We start from the raw sequence: 14,782 nt of genomic DNA, 5'->3' as shown, positions 1-14,782 counted from the left end.
GTAGCACATCTCAAAACAGAGGTCGAATTTTTATCTGAACTCCATGATGTGTATTTAGATTTGATAAAATTTACATGTTGAAAAGTTAGATTCTCATTCCCAAGCTGTTCCAGACTTAAACATTTTTTCAACAAGTGAATCCAGAGTCAGTTTTTAAATTTTAATTTACATTAGTTAAAATTAAACCACCCCATCTCAGGTCCTCAACAGCCAGTGTACTAGTGGAATTAAAAACAGGTCAGATGGGATTTCTTTGACTGTGCAAAGGAGAGAAAAGTGTTGGTCAGAGGCCATGGGTCCTGGCGGGCCTTTGAACTGGCTCAGGAGCGAGCTGCGTGTGATAGACCTATGGGAGGTGAAGTTTAAAGTGCTGTTAAATATTATTTCAAATGTTTCTTTGAGACCTGCTTACCTTTTAGTCAACTTAGTGAATTGTAATTTCTCTTCACTTATAACACTGTTTAATTGGTATCAATGTATAGCTTGCTTTTATTTTTTTCTTCATATTTAACTTTAAGGTTTTAATAAGTTTTCCACATCTCATACTCAAAGTACACCTCTGTTATATGCTTTTCTGTGGTTTTTAACTTCACTGAGATTTTTATAATGGCTCTAATGTAACATAGTTTGTTAAATGACTTCAAATACAGTGCTAAACCAAAGTTGATAGTTATGTTTTTATCCAGATGACTGCTTCACTTTGTGTTTCTGTTAAATTAGGTAATTTAGATTCTTGTTTGTATAAGTTACATCTGAGCCATCTAACATATCCCTTGCTTCTATTCTAATAGAGAAATAAAAGTCAGTAGTATCTTCTCGCTTTCTCCCTCTGTGAATAAATATTCAAATGTCCTAAATATGTCTGATCTTAAAATTTCATGGAAATAAGTATCTTTTTAATTGTCAATAACAGGTTAAGCCCTTCATTTCCAATTTTTGTAATTATTCACGTACAACCCTTCTCGGTACATTACAGGAGAAAAACCTTTCAAGTGCGATGAGTGTAACTTCGCCTCCACAACGCAGTCTCATCTGACTCGGCACAAGCGGGTCCACACGGGAGAAAAGCCCTACCGGTGCCCCTGGTGTGACTACAGGTAACGCTTGTTGTGCAGTGGGGGGGGCGTGCGAGTCGCCGTGGTGGGTGAAGACCCTGCTCCACTCACCGCAGAGGAAGTGTTTTTCTGAGTAGCATGAATTAGCACGACTTAAAGCACAAATCGCATATTAAGTTGGGAGTTTACTCACCGCCTTGGTTTGGTGACGGTTTCGAAAAATGTGAAGTTCTTTCCCGTTCTTCATAATCTTAACATTTAGGTTTATACTCCTTTGGTACACCTGAATTTCAAGTGATTTTACGTCTTTGCTCAAAGTAAGGAACCATCCAATCAGTTACTCAACGTATATGGTATCTCATCTACTGTGAGTCAAGCACCCATTTAGACAACAAAGATAATGTAAGAAAGGTTCCCTGCCTTTAAGGATGTTGTAGCGAAGTAGGTGGACTTGCAGTGTTCGTTAGTATTTATAATCCAGATCTCAGTGGGAACACTGAAGGGCCAGGGGCGTGCACAGAGAAGGAACGCGTTCAGCCAGAGCAGAGTCCTGCTGGAGCAGAGAGCACTTCAGCCATGGCTTAACGGGTGGGTGGCCGTCAAAGACACGTGGATGCTCTGCGGGGATGCCGGGGGGCCTGGTGCAGGGTCGCGTTTCTGGGCTGAAGGCACGTTGGAGACCATGTGTGCTCAGTCCATTCCTGGAGGCCCACAATGGTGAAGTGACGTCTACCCGGCTGCAGTGACTTCACGGTGACAGCAAAGCACATGTGCAGAGAAGCAGGAGACATAGTCAGGCAACGATAAATGATCCTGTTTACTGTATGACGGGAAAGCATTGAAGGTAGTTTTTCAGTGCAGCCCACCATTGTTAACATTAGTCTGTATACCCTACACCTCAAGTCTTCCTTAAAAAATAGATTTCTGTATCCTGTGGATGTAGCCTGTTCACTCAGTAAATACATTGCCGTAGTCTCTGTCATTGTCCTCATTATTGCATCAAGTTTTATGTTAAAGGCCAGCTAGTAGCACAGAGATACTACAGATGTATCTCATTTGTTACTCATTCACTCAACATTTTATCAGTTTCGTCTTTCCCTAACGCTAGACTGGTACTGTCTGGAGATTTGGTAAAATGGTGATCCAATTAGAGGTAGACATAGAAATAATATGATAATACGAGTTCTTCAAAAAAAAATATTGAATGCTCATTTTCCTTAATAAAGAGGCCACACAGTGGTTGCCTTCCCTGTGTTGCAAAACACAGAAAAGCAGTTATAAATTTATAAAAATTTCCCTTAATTGTCACTCTTAGCTGCTAGGATTATATTCTTTCAGCCTTTACTTTACGCTTAAGTTTTGAGTCATTGTTTTGTTTTGTTTTGGGATTTTTTTTGTGGTTTCTTTCATCACAGATTTTATTTTTCACACTTAACAAATTGTGTAACCACCTTATTAACCCTGTGTAACTATGGTTTTCAAACTGTAATTTTTAAGTAGCAGAACTGTTATTTCAAACAAGATCATGTACAGACCCTGTGCAAAAGTAGATAGATAGAAGTGGCATCTACCAGCTACAGGTTTCAGAGTTAACAACCTGTAACACTCACTCACTGTAACACTAACAAAGATCATGTAAGACCTGTTTAGACAACCAGAAAGCTCTCAAATGGGCTTACTGATAACAGCTGCTGTTGGATTAGCCCGGCATCCAGTTTATGGCTTTGGGGTGAGCACTCGGCCGGGCTGTGTGGTCTGGGGCTCGGGCTCCAGGAGGCCCAGCCCTCAGTGAAGTCGCTCAAGCTCTTCCTCACTTGTAAACACCAGTGATCAGGGAACTGACCTCCAGGAGCACTGCTTCCGTTGGGTGGGGGACACGCTGAGGACCCTAAGCCCGAGCCGGGCTGACACACGCAGCCCTTGCCTTCACACCCGCTTCAGGGGAGGACTTCAGGTGGTTGTGAGTTTCACTCACTCTCACGGTCGCAGGACACTGTTCAGTGAGGCAGTGCTAGACTTACAGTGCCCCGAAGGTCTTTAGTGTGTAAAGTTTATTTATAATACGTGCCTGGGATTTTTTTTTTTTTTACAAATTTTTGAAGTTGTTAAAAATATATTAAATCCACAGTCAATTGATGGATAATTGCTGAAGTATCTTAGAGTTTCAAATGTATAGTTTGAAAACAACTCTTTTCTGCATCATAAGGTGATCGTATATTTCCAGGGAAGACGGTCATCTTTATCTTATATGTATCTCTCCATAATATTGTACTACTTAAAATATTTAAGTAATTTTTTCATACTTAGGTTTCTCCTGCTTAATAGAAATAGATAAACATTATTCCTGTAGCGTATTCCTGTCCTTGTCATTGTAGCGCTTATTTTCAGGTAAGTTACCATCATCAAACTAAAGTGCTATTTAACTTTCATTTGAAAATATATTTTTCATTTTATAAATTGAACGTTATTGGAGAAATACTAGTAGTTATAATTCTTCATGAAGAATGTGAGTATAGATTTCTTTACAAAAGAATTTTATAATTGGTCTTTTGAACCTGGGGCTATTTTTTAAGTTTGCATTATTAATTTAGGCAATGACATCTCATTCTGTTTAGATGTAAATACATACCCTTTTCCTAAGCTTTCACTGTCTAAAATACCCAAAATTCTAATCCATTAAAAATCAGTATATTCCATCATGCTCCAAAACTTTTTCACCATTAGTTAGTATTCATTATAATTCTGAAGCATAAATTTAGATTCATAGCACACCATCCTACTATATTATTTATGCAGCAAATTCTTTAGATTTTCTCTGCATTAAAATGTAAGCAATCTAACATTTTTCTATATTTTTATTTTCTGATGTGTACTGTTACTTCGGTATTAATGAGAGAAATAGAGGAAACTTTAACATGTTATAGTAAGTACCCTAATAATGTAAATCCTTATTTCCCCATAGAGTTTATTAATACTGAAGGGCACGCTGTTTCACTGATGACACTGACTTTCACATGAGATTAGATGGCGTTAACTACAGTTGGCTGTAATCGGGCTTTCTTCTATGAGAAACTTAACCTTCTCGTTGGCTTCCATTGGTTTATGGAGGAAAAACAATAAATGTATATTAAACAGTAAACCTCTCATAAGTCATGAAAAGTAACACAAAATACTACCTGCAGTGCTAAAAATATTAAGGATAATCTTACATTACACTTTAGATGTCATTTAGAAAATTAAAGAAAACTAAAATTCAGGCCAAACTCCGGCAGTTTCATCATTTTATTGTGTCCCGGTTATTGACCTTAGAATACCCTCAGTGTTCCTGAAGGCTGCTTTGGCCAGGTTTTTCCTCAACTGCGTGACTGCCTCGGTACTTCCAATCTTACATACACTCTTTTTAAAAAAGATTGCTTTTACTGTTCTAATTTTTATTTTATTCACTATTTTTATTCATTTTTATTATTTGAAATTACAACTCCAAATAGAAGTATGACAGAAGAGTTGAGGAGTAAAAAGTATACTTCCTGTCTCATGTTAAGGATTTCCCCCATTGTCTTGCTGAACTTGTGGGAAATATATTTTGATTCTTTTCCTTGCTGATGGTTTACTTAGTTGTAGGTCAGTGTATTCCATAGAAGCCTTCCTGCGTTAGGCTTTGATCTCAGGAAGATTTTTCACTCATTTTGGATGAGGAGGGGCCAAAAATATTTTCTGTAACCTTTAACCCAGGTTGTGGAGTCTCAACTAGAAATGTGCTTCTTTGTGATAGTCCCCAATATCCCTTTTATTTCTGTTCTGAGTGTTTTGTTCATTGTTTCTTATAATCAGATTCAGTAAGTTTTCACACGTGAAACTGGATTAGGTACAATTTAGTGTATGTCACAACCATTTGAAATACGTATATGTGCGTTTTTGAATCACAGAACATTTTTCTCAAAAATACTTTCAATTGAATTGAATTCTGTCTTAACTTCACGTGATGCTGGAAGCATTTTTAGGGTAGTTTTAAGATGTAATGGTAAAAAATATACTTAAAATAATTTTTTATTTTCCCTTATAGTTTGTATTAATTTCTCAAATACATATTTCTATAAAGTTTCTCAGTTATGAAAACTTTTCCAGGTCCTTGGTAGTATTATGCCTTCTAACAGAATTGTACTGCAGAAGCATTTTAAAGTAAGTAATAAGGCATTGTGGCGCTGAGGCCTCGGGTGGGACGGGTGCACTGCTCCGTCCTGTTGTGTCTGCGCACTCTGACCTGGGGGCTGCCCCGTTCCCTCCTCGTGAATCATCTCCTCCAACAGGCCAGCTTTCCTTGGGTTCCTGTGCACGCTGACAGATTGTACCAGGAGAGGCATTGGACAGTTCATACTTGGATCTGCCCTGGATGATAACAAGGATTAAAAATAGGTGTTTGCAGCAGAGCATCGTACACATATACAAGGAGAGAGAAGAGAAATTTTATGTACCAAAATGAACAGCATGCGTTGCTTTTTCTGAAGAGTCAGAGGTAGCATGTATTTGGGGCGATTTTGAAGTTCTTGAAGAAAAATGACACTACATACAAGTAAACAAATGAAAATACCTAATATTAATTAGATATATTATATATATATATATGAAGCAATTTAATTGATGCCACAAACCTAGTTAACCAGAACAAGATTTAATTCGAAACTATTTTTGTCAGTGAAATAAACCAGAGAAAGATTAATATTGCATGATTTCACTTATGTGTGGAATCCTGTGGGAAAAAAAAAAAAGTCAAACTCAAAGAAACAGAGAGCGGAAAAGTGGTGCCGGGGAGCTGGGGGGACAGGGAGAGGCTGGTGAAAGGGTGCAGACTTGCAGTCACAGGAAGAGAATAAGGTCTGAAGAACTGGTGTGCAGCGCGGTGATTAGAGCTGATAAACTGTGCTGAATACTTGAAGTTAGTGAAGAGAGTAGAACTCAAACATTCTCACCAGAAATAAACAAACAAAAAGTACCAGTCAATACTATTCATTATTTCATTTCTCTCAAGTCTGTCATCTCTTTATATTCTACTCTATTTTAACTGCCAGTCCAGTTAATCAAATAAAACACAGATGTCCTGGGCTGAAAGGTTAGTTCGAAAGCCTCCAAGTCCAGTTAGTTTGTAAAGTTTCCTTTGGATACTGGTGACCCCAGGGCTTTCTGCGGGCTCTGGCCGTTTCCCCGGACGGCACGTGTCTGCTGTGCTAGGTGTGGGGCTCACCCCTGGGGATTGCCCGCCTGCTCACCCGTCACACAGACAGCTGGCCCAGGTAGCTGCCGGTGTCCTGGTGGTTTGTGAACCGCGTTTGGTCATGGGCAAGCGTAAGTACGGCTGAAGGAGGTTCTCCTAGCCTGTGTCAAGATGACACTTTTACGATCTTTTGCATGGAGTAGATGTTTCTGATGAGAGTCCGTGGGATTTTTTGGGGAGTTCCCTAATAAAAACTATAATTGTATTTTCCAGGTTTTCTATCATGAATTAAGAAAGTTGTTCTACATGTAAATGTATTCTTTTTTTCCCCCCTAATGTTTCCATTTCAGTAGAAGTTGAATTCTTCTTGAACAAATATCTCCTAATTTTCTCTGACCATGTTATTAGTGATTTTCTAAAAATCTGAAGTCATTCTAACTGTGGTTTTGTATTTTCTATAATGTTTGTGTCTAATGTTAGCTTTACCTATGGCATATTTTATTCATACTTTTCTTCTCTGCCCTACGACACCCAAGTGCGTAGACTTCTAGAATTTCTGTCTGAGCCTCGGTACTGATAAAACATAGTGTTTATGTGGGGCCTTTAGTTGTTATTAGTAAATTTTGATCTAACAAAACTCTAGGCTTGAAAACAAATAGATTCCATAGCATTAAAAATTATAAATTGTCTCAGATGTCTTTAAAAACGGGGAAAAATCTAGGATAATTTGTTTTGCTTATCAGTACAAGTGAGTTGTTGTGTTTGTTGATGGAGCTGAAATGAGCACTGAGATCGCAGATTAATTAGAAGAGCCACTTGGAACACAAAGTGACCACACATTCCCTCTGCTATCTCTGAAAGTAGAATCCAGATAAACATGTTTATTAAACCTGCTGTTGCTGAATCCCAGATCCAGTCATTACACAAGGACCAAAGCTATCTTTGGGGATGGTCTTTCTACAAGGAATTACTATGGACAGTCCCTTGGGTGGTAGTTAGATATATCTGTATATATTGTGGTAGAAAGAAAGGCCTTAGAGATGAAGAAAATAGAAAATATTTTTTTGGGTAATAGTCTGTTGCATAATAAATTATTCCTCAGACACTAGAGCTATTACCACACAACAAACACTCTGCTGTGTAACTATCTATATCTCCTAGCATCAGAGGCTCGTACAATGCAGCTTAATAGGAAAAACTCCATAATCACCAGGTTCCCTGTGACAACAGTCAGGAGAGTGTTGGGCACGCCCTCCCGGCATATGACGATTTCACATACTTAGTTGTGATTTAGAGAGAAAACGATAAAGCAGAATGCCTTTGAAGGATAGAAAAGCTTGACCAGCTGTCATTAGTTCAGTGAGAATGCGAAGATATTAGTTATTTCACTGTGGTTTTGGATCCTTTGTTTCAACATATGCTGAAATATGGCCTCTCTAGGGCCCGTAAAAAGCTGTGGAAGAAAGAAGGCGGAGGGGAGAGACACCCGGGACGTTTAGAACGTGGCAGCGCAGCTGTGTGCGCTCAGCGCTGCTGGACACCAGCCCCTGCCGTGGACTGGGCTGCTGCCCTTGCTGGTGGCACCTGAACATGTCTTACGTTTAGATGAAGAATGTCTGTGTAAACAAGATTACATCTTTTCTCAGTTTCACATCCTCATTCCCTTAATTAAGGGACCGTTGCACAAACCTGTCGTTCACTTTTTTCCTATTTATGAGAAGTACTGTGTTTGTGAGGAGACCTATAACAAGAAGTACTCCTGAATTTTTCCCTTTTTTAGCAAACGGTGTTTCCCTCCTACAGAGCGACAAGTGAGCTGTAACTGAGATAAACCAGAGTCCGTTATTCGATATCATAATTTCCAAGATGTGTAACCCGATCCGCTTCCCTACAGGGAATTTTAACCTAATATTAACCTTCCTCTTACCCCATAAGCTTTAGTCCCTTACTCTTAGTTATTTTGGTTTGAATCTGGCTAAGCAATCCCTACTCCCTCATTTTGTATCTTGTACATCAGTTACAGCGCTGTTCCGAGATCTCTTTGTGTAAGTTTTGAATCATGTTGATTAACTAGGTGTGCACCTTTCTTTCCTGAATATGTTTTGTTTCATCTTAAATTACAACGTTTAACAAATACATGAAATGTCATAAAACAAATTAGAATTTTCCCATAGAGAGAAAATGTGGTAAAGTTTTTAGTGCTTGTGCTTAAATGAATCAGTTAATCTCCTGGATTAAATTTGGGGTAAAAAGTGATTGACACTTAAATTTGAGAACTGTGTTTTATTCTGTAAACCTCAGAGAGCTTTAATCTTACGTTAAAGTAAGAATCTGTCCCACTTTCCATTCCCAAGTTATGTTTTTCATTTGAGTTTAAGTTCTCTTCCCCCTCAGCAGCCTGGCTGTGGGGTGTGTGGGGTTGTGTGGTGAAGGGCGTTCAGAGGTCCTGCAGGCCATTCCGTCCATGCGGGGCAGTTTGAGTTTTCCCCCAAAGGCAGTGCATAGTCAGTGGGGAACTTGGAGCAGGAAACTGTCACGTTCGTGTTTTGCTTTGCAATGATCACCGATGCAGTGCGAGGAAGGAGGCAGAGAGGGGCACAGCGGGAGATGGGAGAGCATTTAAAAGACAAGGTGCAGGGGGAGAGAAGTGACCAGCCCTAACCTAACTCAGCAGCCACGGCGAGAGAGGCTGACCCACGTGCTTGCTAGGAGGTGGAACGGATGCACATGGTGACCGCGTGAATGACGTGGGGCAGAGAGGCGCACACCGTCCTTTAGACGCTGTGGCCAGGGCTGCCGGTGAGCAGAGCTGTCTGCCAGCTCCTCCCTCTGAGGGCAAAGATCCCGTTCGCATAATGACGGCGACTGTGACTTGGGATACGTTAACCTTAGGCACCTGTGGCTAACCAAAGGGAAACGTGTCTGTAAACGTGTAGGTCAGTACTGGGGTGTGTGGCACCTGCAGGTGCTGTTGTGATCAGTGTTTCCCTTGGAAAAAGTGGAGAACAGAAGAGCAGGGGGCAGGGAGCACGTGTGAGAGGCTGAGAAGGAGCCTCCCCACGCGGAAGGGACTCCAGGCAGCAGGCAGGGCCGCCGGCCTCGGCCCCCCGATGTCACTGGTTCTCTCAGGGAGCCCAGTTCTGGTGCGGGCAGTGGGGGGGCAGAAACGACCCAGTGGTCCGAGGTGAAGACACGGTAAGGATGCTTGTTAACTGGTCTTGAAGGAGCCCACTGAGAACGCCTGGGAAACTGGTGGGAGCCGCAAGGGCACAGAGGTGCACGCACGTTGTATCTCTGTGTGTGTTTCCATTTGTTTGCTTAAGATTGCTTTTAAAATTTACTGACATGCTTACCTGCCGAGACGGAAGAGCCAGCTGGAGTGGTGACGCCGAACACTGTGTTCACCTAGCGGCCGGGATGCTGCGAGGGTGAGGGTTCTCGGCAGCATCAGGGCACTGGGAACGGTTTTGAAGCATCGGCCTTGCTCTCTCCGTGGGCCCCCTCCCCCGGGAGCACTGTGGGTTCAGAACCTCTGGGTCTTCACGGGCAGCAGCCGTGATGGCCTCCGACGCAGGGGGACCCTCACAGCACTGGACTTTCCCTGTGTCGGTGCAGAGTTCGGAATCAAGAGCATCGAGACTGTGTGACCGTGTCCTTCTGCCTCCCCTGCACACCCAAACGCTGGGATTTCATTTGCTTTCTCTGAACATTTTATTTCCACAAAAGCTTGTATTACTTTAACTGTTACACGTAATTCAGAATTTTACATGACACTAGCTAACAATCCAGTGCAGTCATTTAGCAAACACTCATTTTAAATGTAATCTTTTAAAATGTGACATCTTTTCTATGACTTATTCAAAACAATTTTTGCTAATGTCTGAGGGTTTTTCTAAAACCAGTAAATCTCACAGGCCCCTCTAGTGACATCATAAACCAGTGGAAACTCAGTCGTTTATTCTGATGACACCTGACTTCCGCATATATTTATAGCCCTTTTGATTTGTTTTACCTGCCTTTTGTTTGAGTTATTCCAGCTAATTTATAAACATGGTGTAACTCTTTTAGCAACCAAAGCTTTAATTGTATTTTTAATGCCCATTTGTGCTAAAACTTCTGTTATGCTGTTTTAGATTGACCCCTGCCTTCTTCAAATTGCCGTATTTCTGGAAACATATAACTCCACCGGAATGGTCCTACCAAGAGAAATGTAATAATAAGGGCCGTGTGGGCACTGGAATTGGTGTGTGTATCGTATGAGAAGAGAAAGCAAATACATGGCTCCTTGGGGTGAGACAGGGCGCGTGATTTGTCTGCACGACTTAGGGTGTATCGCAGCGGCTGAGTGCTGGTGGCAGTGGCACTAAGCCACTAAAAAGTGGAGATGAGTCACGTGTGTTGTCCCGTCGGTTGGAGCATGCTTTTCTTTTTTTCTGCATTCACTAACGTTTTGTGTGACTTTCCGTTGATTCTTTTGAAAGTTTTACTGCTTTGTTTCATTATAAACTATGGTTTCCACAAGACGGTTTTGGCTACACCTCGGTTTTTTGTTTCAACTTGTTTTTCAACTTTAAAAATGAGAAGAACTTTTCTCCTTGCAGATTGAGATGGTTTTGTACACCTTGTAATGAATTTTTGGCACCATTTCTGTGAGCACAAACAAAGGTAGCAGAAATAACCAGCCCAGCAGCCCTGAAGCGGGCACGCTTTAGCCTGGGCTGCAGCGTGGCACTCGGGTGGCGGAGGCAGCCTCCTTTCTCTGGGCTAGCACAGCTTTCCCGGGGAGGAGGGGGCTCAGAGACACCACGTAGGAATGGCAGTAGTGACTAAGTGTGTCCTTGTGCATGTCCCCCGACTCAAGGAGCCGTGTGCCTGTGCCTGAGAAGTATGGTGGCATATATGTATGTGTATACACACACACATTGAATTACACGTTCCTTCTAATTAATGGTTTCTCACGGCCCGTGAACACTGACGTTACGAATGTAACAATGACACGATCCAAGTCGCCAAGTCGTCCTTCTTGGGTTGTGTGTGCTTCTTTGTAACCACACCCGTGTACACGCACGTACATTACCTTCCTGGCACCCATTTTTAACACTACAGTCTTCTGAAACATCGTGTGTCCTGATGTAAAAAAGATTCAAAACAAGGCTCCAGTTTTATTTTTAAGGGCTCTTTTTTTTTTTGGTTTAAAAGTGGAATATATGTTTGCTTTAGCTGTAAAAGCACAATCAAGGCACCATGATAAGTGAGTCAGTGTTGTAAAAGTAAAACGAATTTTGCCTTCACTCACATGAGCTATAGAAGGAGGAAGCTTTATTGTCCCTGGGAAAGTGATAAGGCAGAGTAATTGTATATTATACTGTCCCGGAACATCTGCCTGAAGACTGTTGGAGCAATTCATCTATCATGGGCGATACAGCGTGTTTTGTCTTTCTGCTTTAACCCGTCCCCACTGCTGGCCTGCGTGGAGGTTTTGATCGGGCCCGCGCCTGGGCTGGGGCTCACATTAATCAGCCCCCTTGTTCAACACTCCAGCTGACATAATTACAACCTGCGCACGGCAGTTATTCAAGTCGAGTCCTTGTCACTCGTGGTGCGGAACTACACGGCTGCGATCCCGGAGGAGATTGCCTTATCACACAGAACAAGGGCTCACAGGAGTCGAAGAGAATAGAAATGGGAAAATGTCTTCCGGGAGTGCTATATATTCCTTTAAAATAAGACATTTGAGAGACTTACAAGGGACAAAGGGAAGCATTGCGTGTAGTGACTGAAATGAACCAGTTATTATTTTTAAATGGATTACATGGTGCATTTTTTTTGTAAAAATGGACGTAGATTGTTAAATAAATTCAGCGGCCCCTCGTCATCAGTGACTCTCTGCTATTAACTTTTTGTTCAAAACTGATTATGTAACTTTAGAATTATAAGGGGTTTAAATGCTCCCTGATAGGACTCAATTTAACAAAATTAATAAAGTTTGCATTTTAAGTTTACTGTAATATACACTTAACTCAGGAGCTTTGGAAGGAATGGACTTAGAGCCAAGGAAAGGCTCTTTCCAAAGACTTCCAAAGACAGGAAGTTCATTGTTCCCTGTGGCCAGAGAATAACTTTCTGCCTCATGGTGTGTCACGCCTCCTCACTCTCACCCTGCGCTGGGTGGATCACTGGCCAGCCCCGCCAGTGTGCTGGGTGTGAGGGATGCAGTCTTTTTTCAACTGCTTAAGAAGTATTTGAAACTTCATGACGGCCCCTCCTCTGCCCCTGATAGATCAGGAGAGTCTGTGGGCGTGCGGTGAGTTATGTGATCAGGTCCCCAGTGAACGATGCTCTTGTGCATGGATGCAGAAGCTGTGGGTATTTTAAATCCAGACTTTTTATTTGTCGTCTCTTTGATGTTATGAGATTGTTGCAAGGAAAACCAAGTTCCGGCCCAGACTCTCAGAAATACTGTGAAATGTATTTTTGGTTCAGGGAAGATTTTACTAATGTCACCTTAAGTTTGAACAGCTTCAACTAGAAAAGCTGCAGTGCCCTGCTGCATACATTTGTCTTGAGTTGTAAGGTAGTGTTTTTTGTAGGTGGCTGTTCTAGGGCAAAGTTCCACCAGCGCGCTCCTGCAGCCGTTCTGGCCCTCGCGGGTGTCTCCGTGTGCCTTCCTGCCGTCCTCAGCCTCCCCTGCGGGTCCGATTCCAGTGACCGCCCGGGCCCAGCAGGAGGGCCGGGCCGCGCTGGCCTGTGCCTTTTTAAAGATCCTTTTCTTCGGAAGTTTTCTCACCCACATCCCTTTCCCGGTTTTACAGCATTTCACTTTGCTAAGTTAGCTCGTTAACAGAAAAGGCAAGAACAGCACCCATTCTGTAAGGGAGTCAGTGTGTAGAAATGAAACCTTGGGGTTGGGGGCTCTGGTTGTTTCAAAAGTCCAGTATAAAAAGAGTAGCAAGGAAACGATGAAAAGAATTTCTTCCAGCAGTTCCTGCCGGCCGGCAGGAAGATGAGTGGGAGGAGGAGGAGCAATCACGGCTGAGCCGACATTCGGATGTTCACAAATCACGAGCTTCAAGCCATGTTGGAAGCTCAGCCTTGAAAAATGGTTTTGCGGTCAAGTAAGTTTGGGAAACACCCTGTGTTGTACCACTCCCTTCAGACGCGTAGTGAGCAGCGAAGACCCACAGAATTCCTGCTGTAAGGAAATATGTGTGATTTTGTTTAATTGAAATGTGTGGAACATTGGCCACCGCGGCCCTTTTCCTGCAGGCCTGTGGGCCTCCTGCCAGACAATTAGGATGCTGGGTGATTTCTGTTTCGTTAAAGTATAGGCAACCGTAAGTGTCTGCCGTGTGGTTTTACCCGGGAGACAGGATTTCCATTTCTCATAAGCACATAGGATAGGGCGTCTGGTAATTACTTAAACTTACTTATATGAGCTTTTAGCTTGTTGCTTTGTGTCAGATGAAAGTCTACTAGGTTGCACTTTTCTCAAAGCGAGATGCCTTTTTCCAAACTGAGAATATGTCAGTATATTAAGAAATGATACAATTAATGAAATTTTAACGTTTTTTTTTTTTCTCTTCCGGGTGAGGAAGAATCAAGGAGAAATCAAGGTTCTCTAGGACTTGCCCTGGCTGGTGGCCCTGCCCCCTTCTTACGACAACGGGGTGGGGGGAATGGTCCAGGTCTGGTCACGTGTTTCCATCCAGGTCTTGTTCTGTGACAACACAAAGTGTCTCGGACTATTCTTGACACGCTAAGTTCTAACAAAATAATTTGGGTTCCTGACAGAGACCGAGTTCCCTGTCGCTTCTTACCATTTCGTCCCTGTGATGTTCATTGTTCTCCCGGAACAATGAACGGAAGGCGGAAGGCGGGAAGCAGGCTGCTAGAGGCAAAGCGGCTTCCTCCACCCACGTGTAGAAACCCAGGTGAGCAGAGATTGGAACAGAGAAGAGATTTCAGTGGATGTGAACGTGGAAACAGGAAAGGTGAAGGGAAGGTGGGAAATTACACATACTCTGGGAACAGAAGGAGCGGGGAACAGCCTGCAGATCCTAGCAAAGGCGGGGGTGGGGGTACACCCTGTGTTAGCGAGCGTATCACTTGGAGTCAGTTCATCCGTATCACTTGGAATCAGTTGAAGTTAGTCAAACATTTTGAATAATGTGGAAAGCAAGGTGATTTTAGGCTATTCTCAGTGAAAGATGTCAGTCCTGTAAGTAGACAGATGGGATTTTCAACTCTGTTTCAAAATTAAGTTTCTTTTTATGAAGCATAACCTTTTATTACAATTATTGAGGTACGTGACTCACCGCTCCTGTCAAATTGTATTGTCCTTGAGGATTTAACCAAAATGATTCAGTTTGTTTCTTTTAATATAGTAGGCACTAAATAAATACATGTTGAATAAGTTCATTTTGAAAGTAAGTCAATACCTATGAAAATAGACTGTTATTGTAATCATAGCCTTTGCACATAAATTATAGCAATAATTAGGCTCCCTTTACTTCTATTC

At 42.1% G+C, this 14,782-nt stretch overlaps 1 protein-coding gene across 1 annotated transcript in view; it reads left to right on the top strand.

The window, feature by feature from the left end:
• Positions 1-14,782, top strand: part of ZNF407 (zinc finger protein 407) — a 364,894-nt gene that overhangs the window by 225,241 nt on the left and 124,871 nt on the right. Inside the window, 1 exon segment of the mRNA XM_032470454.1 lies at positions 977-1,097. Within this exon segment, the coding sequence (XP_032326345.1) occupies positions 977-1,097 (121 nt within the window).

Source organism: Camelus ferus, chromosome 30, assembly GCF_009834535.1.
Source record: "Camelus ferus isolate YT-003-E chromosome 30, BCGSAC_Cfer_1.0, whole genome shotgun sequence".
Lineage (NCBI taxonomy): Eukaryota > Metazoa > Chordata > Mammalia > Artiodactyla > Camelidae > Camelus > Camelus ferus.
This window is presented reverse-complemented; position numbering and strand designations above follow the sequence as displayed.